Below are 12,848 nucleotides of genomic sequence, written 5' to 3'. Positions count from 1 at the left end.
AAATCCTTCCTTATTTCAGAAGACATCAAAAGTTGATTAGTAACTTATCAACTGTAAATATAATATTCATTCCTGATTTTTAAAATAATAATAATTAAATAAACCCTTGTTGAAACTGATGATAGTCTTCTTGTTTAAAACATATTTTCACTAAGTTTGGAGCAAAATCAAAAGACTATTTATAAAATATCTAAAAGATATAAAGAACAATGAAGTGAACACCTGTGACTTTTCTAACTTTAAAAACTGTTTTGTTATATGTGTACTCTTGATGTGATATGATTTATGCAGCTCAGACTAACAGTCAACACCATTCTTAATGGCAGAAAACAGACACGCTAAGTATTTTTATTAAATTCAGGAATTAGACTGTATCCCTCTCAACAGTTTTATTTAACATTGTTTTTAGTAGTAATAAAATTATGAAAAAAGTAAGTTTATGGATACTAGAAAATAAACAGAAGCAATTCTTTAGTATAAATCTTGTGACTATATGCTTTGAAACTGCAGAATAAAAGAAAGGTACTTGAAACAATAAGAAAATTCAGTAGTTACCAACTTTAAAAAATAATATATGTAAGTTATCAGCTTTTTATAGGCAATTACCCATGTGAAAAAAATATATAATGAAAGAAATGGTTAAATTTACAATACCAATCAAAAAAATAAGCAAGAAATATATAATATTTATAAAAAGAAAACTTTAAAGTGGCAGAAAAAGTTTTTACTAATAGGGAAAACAATACAGGTTTTGGAAAGGAAGACTTGGTATTTAAGATGCATAATTTCCCTCTTCTGAATTGATACGTTACTAAGAGTGACTTTTTCAAGCATTTAGAAGCTGACACCTAATAACCACAAATTATCTCATTTCATCTTTTAGGCTATCTGGGAATTCAAAAAGTGAGGCACAAGTTTTGAAGTAATTTGCACATGCTTTCATTACTGCCTCCTGTTATAATTATCATGCGTTCTCTTCTTATTTGTCTTATTTGTCCTTTTTTGTTATTTTCTTATATGTTCCTTGGAGGTGGGCTCATGTCTTATTTGCATTCATGTCTCCAGGGACCATTGCCATAGAGACATTTGGATTCAAACCCAAGTTCCTTCCTGTCCTGCTCCAATAGGGGTCAAACATATAGTCTGAGAGAAGTTGGGCAGGTGAAATACATACCTTATCCGATGTAGGCAGGCATAACCCACTATTTTCCTGTGGCGATCCAGTCTCACAATTGTAAGAATTTAAGATTTTTTTAGAGAGACTTTGGAAATTTGAAGTTTTCATGGATTTTTAGACATTGGCAGTCAACTTAAAAAGTAGTCACTCTCTGCAGTTCTTATAAACCTACTATCTGTGGCCTGCCTCTTTGAGACCTTGTATTTTTCTTTACTACTTTACCTAAATTCTCCTACACTAAATCTAGGAGCAAAGAACCAAATAGGGTTGATAGGGTGATGGGGTTTCTAGGCATCTATCTGTTTCAGAGTGTGACTGGCTACTCATTTCTGTATCTAGCGCATTCTACTATCAGTTATAAAAGGGTACTAATCATCATGTGTGTGTGTGTGTGTGTGTGTGTGTGTGTTTAACCTGTTTGTTTCTAAAACCTATCATAGAGTGACAGCCGGAGGTTTAATTTCCTTGAGTCAGTGGGTCACAATTTAAGACTGCTCCCATCCTGTTTTTTATCAAGTGTTGATTTGGTCTCTTCTTCCAATCAGGTATTTTTGCTCACTGTCTGGAATTTTGAACTGTACATGATCCCCCTGGCATTACTGCTGCTCTTCGTCTACAATTTCATCACACTCACAAAAGGGAAGGTCGGCAGCCTCCACGACAGCCAGGTGAGCAAAGATTCCAGTAAGTGTGACATTTGACTAGAGAAAATGAAAGCACCCTCACCCAATCATGGCCCCAAGTCCGTGTGGTTTGAGACTTGCGGAGCAACCTTGCGCATACACCCATGTAACTGTGCAAATCTTTGAGCAGGTGTAACTTCGAGACCTCTTTCTAGAACCTCTTGGGTTCTGAGTCTTGAGTAGTTTCTCAGCATGAGGAGAACCTTCTGGCTCCTGGTCATCACTTTCATGCTGGCAGCATGTGTCCATGTACCTATGGTGCCCTGGAAGGTTCTTGGAAATAACACTCTCAGCCACTAGGGAAAAGCCTTTGGTGCCTCTCTACGCCCCTTCTGGGCACTCAGAGCATCCTGGAGGCTCTCTTGGGCCTCCCCACCCAGGCACCCTCCAGCCTCTAGCCTGAAGACTCGGGGGATTCCTGGAGGCATGCCAAATCCCAGGAAAATCAGAGAATTGTGTTGTTGAGTCGATTCTTAGATTGTTTTTAGATTTTTCCTGTATTTCTCAAACTTGAAGGAAGCAGAGCAAAGCCTCTTCTGAAAGTCACCCCCCAGAGCTTATACTTGTCTTACCTCTGCTCCATCTCACCTTCCTCTACATCCCTTCTTCCAGCGCAAAGGACCTTTTCCTGTTCTAGGTGAGCAGGAACTTGCTTTATAATCTTAGAATTCCAGATTCAAGAACCAAGTTTTTAAAACAGAAATCTAAGCCTTTGGCACTTGGTAAAAGATTACTTTCACATTAGGCTTTTCAAGACTCAAAAACTGACTGTCTTCACCTATTTTTCCTTATAAGGTTGTCATTACTTTAAAAAAATTGTCTCCAAAATAATGGATATTAAAGGGATGTTTCTGGTGTCACTTGGGATATAGGAGAAGTGGAGAAAATGACTGTTTTGGCGAATTCAAGATGTGATTTTTGATTGTTTAATGTAGTAGGCAGAGGCATATGTTATAGAGCCTAAAGATGCTAGAAACATCTAATAAATATGTAACTTTAAAGTACAGGTTCATTTAAGGCCTACATTTCACAGAGGCACAGATGAGGGAAATTTTTACAGAGGAACATCTTTAATAAGGAATGCATAATATTTAAGCTTTTTAATCAGATTTTATTTTCCCAGCTGTTCTATATGATGTACTTGTTTATAATACATATATAGGTACATATGTGTAAGTATTTGTATGTAGGAATAGGTACAAATGTATGAGTATGTAAGTATACTTATGTTTATATGCACATAAATGTATGTGTGTGTATAAAACCTTTTTAATCTACAAAACATTTTCAAACTCATTACCTAATTCAGCTTGATAACACAACCATGAATGAGGCAAGAATTACCATTTTCATTTTATGCTTATTCAACTAAGGCTCAGAGTGGCCAAGTGATTTGCCTAAAGTCACACAGCAAAAAGTGCTTGCTGGAATAATGTGTGAAGACTTTGTCTCAACCTGAAGACCTCTAACTCCTAATTACAGTGGCTTTTTTCTCCCACAACCTATTTTGAGTATATTCATTTTTATCCATTTGCTTTCCTGAAACATGCTTGTTCTATGTTCAACCAACGGTGAGTCAGGTGGTTCTGCAGCATGAATGAGTGTCACCCAAACTGCTAGTTGAAGCACACAGGAATTCTGGGAGGTAATGCAGTACCAGCCCTGGAGAAATTACTTGATGACTGCTCACTGATTTTATGGCATTTAGCAAAACACTGTCTGGATACTTGAGAGTCACTCCCTTTGAACATGATATTGACAATTCTTTTTACTATTGGAACAATGGCCTCTAAACAGCATGCCTGACCTTTTCAAGGTTAAGCAGAAAGGTTAAGCATTTGAGCTGAAAATAGACCCTAGTTTTCTAATCCCCAGCCTTCTTTCCAAGCTACTGAACCCATTTGATTGTGTGAGATTTTAAATATTGCGGTGATGTGATTAAAATGTACCTATTACATCGCTGTGATTTCTAAACTAACTGAACCAACCTATTTGCACAGCTGGTGCTGTGACCTCTGAACCACAGACTGGCGTCCCTCAGTCCAGATCAGAGCCTGGACTTTCCTTCCCTCACCTGCCCTGCCCCCCAACCCTGAAGCCCAGGGAAACAATAATACCGTATAGAAACCTGTAACTTACTCTTGAGATTGATTATATTCAGGCTAATGCATTTTCTACTGTCTAATGTTTCAGTAATGGCCCCAGAGGAGAAGAGCAGTCATTATAACACAGAGCCCAGCACAAATGGAGTATGGTATTCTCAGCCTTAACCTAGCAGTTGGTTCATTTGTCAGGATAAGAACAAACTGTTTACAAAAAGTACAGCTCAGCAATGCATTTTTAAAGCTGGATGCCTTCAAAGGGCACTCGCCTAATAGCTTTATTTATAGTTAAGTTTTATGTAGATTATGCATATTGTTTATAGTCTTCCACAGTGTCCCTGAACTTTAAAAGTATTATTTCTTAAGAGGCTTTAATGCATTTTAAAAACACTAGTGCTCAAAGGATGAGGGGAAACTTTAAAAATGTGCCTGTGTTTAATTTTTGCATTGGGTAATTTCAGGTGATGGTTTTAACCAGCTGGGGTTTTTCTTTTCAGGAGAGCACAGACCTAGATGATGAGGAGGATGAAGAGGACAAGGTGAGTGTGCTGAGGGAAAAAAAACACGGGGAAAAGAGAGTTAATATTTTCAGCCAATATGTTCTCGCAGGTTATGTCAAACTCATTTTTTTTAAAGTCCCATGGAGTGACTGGTATAGTAATATTCTAGTAATTCAGAAAGGATATCCCTTTTTAAGATATTAAAAATGCAGATGAGATGATATTAAAAATGCAGATGTAAAAGATAAGGAATAACAGAAATGATAAAAAGTGTGCCTATTGTAGGCCTGTCATTTGAGGCAGAAGAGATTAGCCTGCCCCTGGGTAACAGAAAAGGTAAATGAAGGGTACAAGAGGCAGCCATACGGGACTCCAGTGAGACTGCTGTTCCTTTCGGTCTGTGTCTGCACTCTGTGGGGTGGTCACCCACTTCAGAGCCTGTCACTTTCCCAGCTGTTGCTGGCGGTGTTTTCAGCTCTCTGTCTGCGTACATCTGTCCTTTCCCTTCTCCTGGGAGAATCTCTCAAATCTGCTGCTTCGGTTGTCATTATACTTTCAGACAAACCTTCTGGAATAAAATGAAACAAAGTGAAATGCCAAATAAGATCCCACTAGCTTAGTGGACTTCCAGCCCCCGAGTACCTGTGGGTGCAGAGAGCTCGTGACGGTAGTGTACAGCAAGAGAAGGGTAAAGGCGGCATCTTCAGATCGAACCGTCCATTATGAAAGGCCCAGGACATAGACGTGAATGCGGGGACACTGATTCCATGACACAAACAGCCTTAAAATTAATTAAGTGGGCCAGATGGTTATGCTCATTTGAAGTAAATTGGGCAGATTACAGAGTAAATCTTATTTGTTATGCTAAAACCATCATTAACGGCAAAATAATAAAGTATAGTATCTTTAAGAAGAGAATTGACCCTTTTTGGAGCAAGTCACATAGATGCAACTTTCTTCTTAGTGAATTGATAGGAGTGGCTCCTGCACGATCTAACCTCTTGAATGTTAAAAATAGTCATAGCCACACTAGAGTGCAGGATCGGGTATTTTACCCAAGGAAAAATAAATGTTAACGAATTTATTTAAAACCTACAGTAGGCAAAATTCTAAACTTTATTAATTAAGGCTTGGAAGTTGAAGATTTCTTTCTGTTTGGCCAAACCTGTTTAAATGAGTCACCTCTGAAAAAAGACTTCTTCTGCCCTTTAGAAATAACTGTGATCATGTGCCTTTGGCCCATCTCATAAAGGAGCATGTCCGACAAGAAGATGATACACTAAAAAGTGATGTTCAGTAAACTGGCAGGCCACAAACCCAGGCCATGAAATCTAGACCAGTAGCTGTCACAGTCCAACCTCTCACTGAGGTGTCTCAAGAGCTATCCGAGGGCCTGGGGTCTGAAGGTGGAGCTCTTTGGACTGTTGCTTCAAGCCTTTCTGGGCAAGGATGACCGAGTCAGGACCACGGCATCTACGTGAAAGAGCCTTGGAGCTACTGCATTCATGCAAACATTGGTTCTCCACACAACACTTGGATCAACCCGTCTCATCCTGGGGTTGTCGGCAATTAGGACTCTCCTCCTTTCCTCCAAAGTCATCCCATCCTAGAGACAGCTTGATCGTCGTATTTCCCTAGGGCCTTTGATCACCACAGCGTGACCATGTTTGCTGTGCTTCCTTATTTTTATATTTTTACGAAATTTGATTTCTGTAGATGACTCTTCTGATAAACACGACTCTTACTGTGGACTTGCTGAGACCGGCACACTTGGCAGTTCTTGTCCCTATCTTTTCCCTCTCACTTCTCTAAGAGATTTGTAAACCATGGGGATTTTCTACCTTAAGAGCACGCATTATCCACCCGTATATTCCAATCCATCATGTCTCATCCATGGATAGCTGCCTCTGCAGCTGAGACCTGCTTCTCCTCATCCTCCACCCCCAGGCTCGGGACCACTCCCCTCCGTAGTGCGCTCTATCAAAGGGTTTACCCGCAGAGCCCCTCTGGCTTCTGTTGCATGTTAGACATGACAGACTGCTTCTGGGAACTGTAACATACCCAGTGAGAGATGAACTGTTTACAAATTATAAACACACAGCCATTTCCTCCCAAGCCAGAAGAAGAGAGGGAACTCCTTTCTATCCAAACCATCCATCTTGAAAGTGACACTCCTTAATTGCCAGCATCCCTTCCCATGAAATACCATCACAGACAACTGCACAAGATGAAAGCATGCCTGGGCCCCTTGGCACAACTTCCCCGGGAGATGGACGCATTCCCATATTCTGCTTGTCTCTGATGAACAGACCAGGACAAGGTCTGGGGTCTGTCATACTTTTATTGTCTGGGACAGAGAAGGTTGTAAAATGACATCACTATAGCTCCTTGCTCTTTCTTGCTGTTAAGCCCACGGTACTGACATGTATTAGAAACCAAATTAGACTCCACAATTTTTCTCTCCTTTCTTTTGTGGGATTTCGGTTATAACATAACTTTCAAGTAACTCGTTTTTTGGCTTTTAGGAAACTAAACGTACCCACTAAACTTTGAAGAGAGGAAATCTTTCTCTCTTATTCCTGATGGCCCATGCAAGAAATGGCTTGTTTCCAATATAGTTTGCTGGGGACCCCAGAACAAACAGATAATGGCTAAGTTCAGCCAACAGCAATCAGCTGACATTTCCTATTTGTATTAGATTCCTTATGTGGAATTCTTCTGTGTGGACTTTATTTGTACGGATGGATTACAATGAAAATTGCATTAATTTTCTGCACAGTAAAGGTCAGTAATTGAAGCATGAACCAAGGAACTATTGTGTAAAATGCTGTATCCCATACTTAGGAAAGGTCACTCAAAGCAATAATATCTTGTTTCCTTTGTGAAAGGTATAAATACTTGCATTAGAGTTTCTTTCTTTTTCCAGCCTAACAGTTGCTTACATAGAATATTTCAGCATTTACTATTAGCCTCAGGAAGAAGAAATTATAAAGCAATGTCATTAAAAAACAAAACAAAAAAACATGCTTATTGCTATTACCCTGCATTGTGAGTCGGTTTGTTTTTAACTAGGCTGTCAGAAATAGGACTTGAATAATCTGTTCTTTTAGTATCATCAATGAGTTCGCAACTGCCTTACAGTCTTTAGTGGGGTGGAAGGGGGTGCAGGGAACCACTCTATCCTACCAACTGTGGGTGAAAATATAGAGATGCTTTCCTTTAAGAAAATAGGAAACCTCTCATACATTTTTGTGGATCGATTTTGGAATATTTATAATGAAAGGATACAAATGAATATTATAACTCTATCTTCTTTTCACAAATTAGGATGTCATCATTAAAATTAAGTACATTTTAAACCATCAACTTCCGTGTTTGAAATGAATTCCCTCCTCCAAACAGATCAGTCCACTCATCACAATGCAGACGGAGCCTCTTAGAGAGAAGCCGGTGGTAAATGAGTTCAGAAGGGGTTTGTGCGTGCTGTTAAGTTAACATGCACTGTCCTCTGGATGAGTTGGCTTGGTCCAGCGTGCTCACGCCTTGAGTTTTCTGGTTCCAGAGAGAGATGATGATCTCTAGTATCTCAGCCAGGGGAGACCGTCACTCTTGGCCTTGGAGAAAGTCTCCCTACAAACTAATAGTGAGAGCAGTTTTGCTTATGGTTCCTTTGTGCCTGCCTTAAGAATGTTCAAAACATAGCACATTAGTTCAATTAGTGATTTTTTTTAACTATTACTAAGCTATTTAAAATGATAAAGTGGGATTTCTAAGAAAAAAAGTCAGAGAATGTCTTTGAAAGGTGAACCCTAAATGAATACACACAAATACATTTTCAGAGCATACGCAACTTATATACAAGGCGTAGTGCACAGGACCTGGTGCTTATGGGTAATTTTCAGGGTAGTAAAGCAAATGATCCTCCTGATTTAACTCCTTTTAATTTGATTTAATATGACTTTTAGTAATGAAGTGATTGAATTGCTAGCGTTTCTACCAAACCATCTTGCTTTCAAGACTTTAATAATTGCATGGATTCCAGCCAATGCTTAATTATGTTTATAATAAAAAGGAACTGGCTTCCCTATTTCCTGCAGTCTTTTCTCTGACACATCAACTTACTCAAATTTTCTTTTTAAAAAGCAAAACTCCATTCTTAAAAATGTTTTGGCTCTGTTACCTTTAGAAGTAATCCAGAAATGTTATTAAACTGACCTTTTGAAGCATTTTTCATCCTACAACTATTGTGCTCACCAAATATTCTAGTACTTGTAGATTTTCTTCTTGATTGCTGCTCTAAGGATCGTACTTGGTATGTTACTCCCAAATATTATGAAATATGATATACCAGACTACAAATTACATTATCTATCCTTCTATTAGCTCGTGTGCACTGTCAGAACACAGTCAGACGCTCTGCGTTCATAGAGATTTAATTTCCATTGTGCAAAATTTTTACATAATGCTAATGTAGAAGATATTGGTCATTATATCTCAGTTATCCACAAATCATTGTTTTTCTGAGAAGTGTAGCTCTTCCTGTTGCCTTTCTTATTGAAAACCTCCTCTGTAGTATTATTTGCCCTAAGTCTCAATTATCCAATGAATTTACAAGGTGATAGATACTTTACAAAATAATTGATAGAAAGGTGGAGACACCGCTTTTTCCTTGGGAAAAGTAATTAAGAAGTGACATAAAAGTAATAATTTAAAACAAGGTTCTTTTGACTAAGAATTAGATAATTAGGTTTATAAAAGTACTAATATTTTGTAGAGTGTTTACAATTTACAAGCTATTTTTATATTCTTTAGCTCATTCAGTACTAAAAATAAGTTGCGAAGTTTAATATTATTTACTCCATCTACAAATGAATAAACTAAGGTAAGAGAAATGAATATGATAGGGTAGTAGTAAGATTCATTCAGCTCTTCTGATCTAAATCACATTTATTTTTGATCATGCCACATTACCAGGAAGGAAATGTTTCATTAATTTATTGATTCATTTTTTTTGCAATATTATACACGGATGGAGTATTTTCTCTGTATCAGAGCCTCTTGTAGGTACAAAGATTTCAACTGTAAACAAGGGGCCCAGAGTAAATAATCAGAGTACAGTGTGATCCCTACTTTGATCAAAGCTGGTACACTGTGCTGGTCAGGGGAGGGGAAGGGTGTGGGTGGTCAGGACCTTAGGGTAATAAAAATTACCTGGTGCATTGCTTGGTCACGTAAATATTTTATCTTCCACCCTCCTCACTTCCCACCTCAAAGAAAACTAAAGGACATACAGCGGAACCAGCAACTACCGCTCATTGAGTGTGTTAATCTGCAGTCCTTACAGTTATAGAAAACCATTAGCCCCATTTGCCTTGTGATGGCGAGCCTGACATCTGTCAACCAAAGGAACTTTCAATGAAAGTTTCCTTGGGGTCTAAATTCCAATTTTGTGTTTTTTTTCTGAACTGTTCCCAATCTTTGAATTGTGTTTTATCCACATCTTCCTTTTGATGTGTTCATTCCCTTATTTTTTCAGCCTTTCCCTTTGATTCCAGATGAGACTCTCGTGGCGAGTCAAAAAAAAATCGTGTTGGAAAATACCAGTCAGTGTAGAAGCACATGGTGTAATGCACAGATAGAGCAGTTTAAAACAGTTTAGAAATGATCATGATTCAAAATCCAGTCTGCGTCATATTCATTTCCCAAGGCAAAAGTACTTCGTGAGAGGGAAGGGAAGTGCTCTTTTGAAGGAGAACAGATTTTTTTTTTCCTATTTTAATAGCATATACCATGGAGTTGACTTTGTATGTGTAGGGGTCTCTGTGCACACTCAACACATCTCATGGGAAGAAGTCCTAAGGACAGTTCCCAGTGCAGTAAGCCAGGATTCCCAAAGAACAATTTTTAATCTCATACATCAGAAATATTGCTTCTTGTTCTTTGTTATGACAGATGCTAAGGTTTTCTCTTCTTTTTTTTATGCTAAGTGCCATTCAAACTATTTTTGATGTTTATAATTCTTCCAGCTTTCAAATTGCAGGCTTTTAATATTCAGTGGGATGAAACAGACTAAACATATTCCCATATAAAGTCTAAGGTTGTATTTTTGCATTGTTGCTCTAGATGGCTGAAATTACTGGGAAGATCTTAAGACAGAAATTTTGCATTGATCCCTTTTGGGAATCCTGTGCATCTGTAACAAATACTACTCAGTTTTTAAGCATGCCAAAGGATTTTTCCTTGCATGGTCAATTTTCAGGACTCTGTCTCTCTGGTTTTACATAGGTATTTGATAGAGACTTGAGAAAATTTCCTGAATAAGAACATGTGAGAAAGATGTAAAGTAACGTACTGATTATATAATTAATTCTTAGTTGTAAATTCATTTTAATGGTGTTAATCCTCTCCCAGAGGCTCAAAGCTAGTTAGAAAAGAAAGATTCAATTTTTGAGGTTTTGTTTTTGTTTCTAAAGAAAAAGCAACCAAGTTACAATACAGGCACATTATTTGTTCTTAATATAACTGTTTGCAAAACTTAGCCAAAGACTCACTTTTTTTGGACATTTTATAAACAAATGGACAAAGAAAAAGTAGCAATCCTGCATTCATCTCTGTATAATAATATGCATTTTTTAGGTTACAGGTTTGGAGTTTGTCATTATTTTCCTTATAATGAATGTCACTCTTCCTTTATAATATATAATGAAGTGAAGCAACCTTATGAAACTTGAATTCTGGATCTGACAATTTCCACAGTTTCCTCTCTTCCATTATATGGTGATGCATGCTTGCTCATAAAGTTAGACCCTATGTCATGTGTAGTTTACTTATATACATCTGTGTTTTTTCAAGTTTATAATGAGAAGCAAATCTATTCTTTCTCAAAAGTAGGAATCTAAAAATATATGATTAGCCACAAGTACGCTGTTCCTTTGTTTAACCACACCAATGACCATCACTATTTTTATTAACATATTTCCCTCTATCAATTAGAAACCTTTTATGTTCAGGAAAAATGTAAACACATATGATAGCATATCTGCTTTCTGAATGAATCACTGTCACTCTCCTAGGCAATTTGGTTGCAGCAGATGTAATGTTGTGTTTGCTAAACTGTGTTACCACCACATTCCCTGGTTCAATCTGAAACGTGTAAATAAAGACAGCATGATACAGAAAGAACCTGCAGATGATCTTCCCTGCAACACAGGGCAGCATGAGTAGACTTGTCCAGGAAGATCATTGCTTTTGAAACTTAAATTAACCCCAGTATTCTTTAAACTAGACCAAAGGTTATCCATTCTTTTGTCTCTGTATTCTTGAAGGGTAGGGACTTCAGTTTATGAGGCCCCTGGAGTACCAAGGGCTCTAATGATAGAATATTATACTTAATTCTCTAATCAAGGGAAGGATTATAATCTCCCACTCCCAGATAGCAAAATTGGGACTCAGAAAGGGTAAGGAATTTGTGGTGATCACAACACCACTAGATGACAAAACCAGTGTGGAACCCAGTTCTCTCGGACTCCACAGCTTGTTATTTACAAAATGTGGACACCTGTGGAGTTTGTACATCACATGGTTTATTGTTTTTCATTTAACTTTTATTCTCTTGGTGGAAACCTCTTGGTTACACCAGCTCTTAAATATAAGAATGGAAAGAAAAGTTTTTCCCCCAAATTTTTCCACAGGTAAAATTTACCATACATTAGCATGGAAGTTGAGCAAAAAAAATGCTGCAAAGGAATAATAGGTAGAAATATGTAATTGAACAAGATATCTCAAAATTGCATGTACTATATACACAGAGAGAGAACAGAGATTCATAGACATCAATGAAGCAAATGGCGAAAAGAATAAATATGAGCCGAATGCCTATCTTGTGAAAAGTCCACTACAAACTTAAGGGGCTTCTTATACTGGAGAAGACGCTTAACTCTGGAGTGAATGGTCCTGGGGTGGAATTCTCTGCTATGTATATGTGAACATAGTCACATCACTAAATATCTTTGGGCTGTGGTTTCCTCTAAGTAGAAATACTAATGCCAAATGCTGTGGAACATGCCCATTGGCATATTGGTGGATATAATTTAAAAGAAAATCAGGAGTATATTATTTTAAAAGAGGTAAATTTTGCAGGGCAGAGAGGGAAAAGCCCATTTGCTACCAGAATGATGGAAAGGATAGAGGTGCAATGCAGACAGAGGGAACAAAGAGTGTGGACTGGCACCTTCAGGAAGAGGTTTCACAAAGGCTGGGAGTTTGAGTTGCACCTTTTGGTCCTTCTGCAGGATTTTTGAGGCTTGGAATCTTCTCTCACACTCTAAGCACTTCTCTCCTGGGTTGATGTAAATAATTCTTTAACACTGTTATTAACCTGATGGTC

At 37.8% G+C, this 12,848-nt stretch overlaps 1 protein-coding gene across 3 annotated transcripts in view; it reads left to right on the top strand.

The window, feature by feature from the left end:
* MCTP2 (multiple C2 and transmembrane domain containing 2) overlaps positions 1–12,848 on the top strand; it is a 212,430-nt gene that overhangs the window by 175,315 nt on the left and 24,267 nt on the right. For all 3 annotated transcript variants that reach the window (XM_036878637.2, XM_036878636.2, XM_036878643.2), the window contains 2 exons: positions 1,723–1,845; positions 4,460–4,501. In XM_036878637.2, the coding sequence (XP_036734532.2) occupies positions 1,723–1,845; positions 4,460–4,501 (165 nt within the window). The remainder of the gene's footprint in view (positions 1–1,722; positions 1,846–4,459; positions 4,502–12,848) is intronic.

The sequence above is a fragment of the Manis pentadactyla genome, chromosome 18 (assembly GCF_030020395.1).
Source record: "Manis pentadactyla isolate mManPen7 chromosome 18, mManPen7.hap1, whole genome shotgun sequence".
NCBI lineage: Eukaryota > Metazoa > Chordata > Mammalia > Pholidota > Manidae > Manis > Manis pentadactyla.
This window is presented reverse-complemented; position numbering and strand designations above follow the sequence as displayed.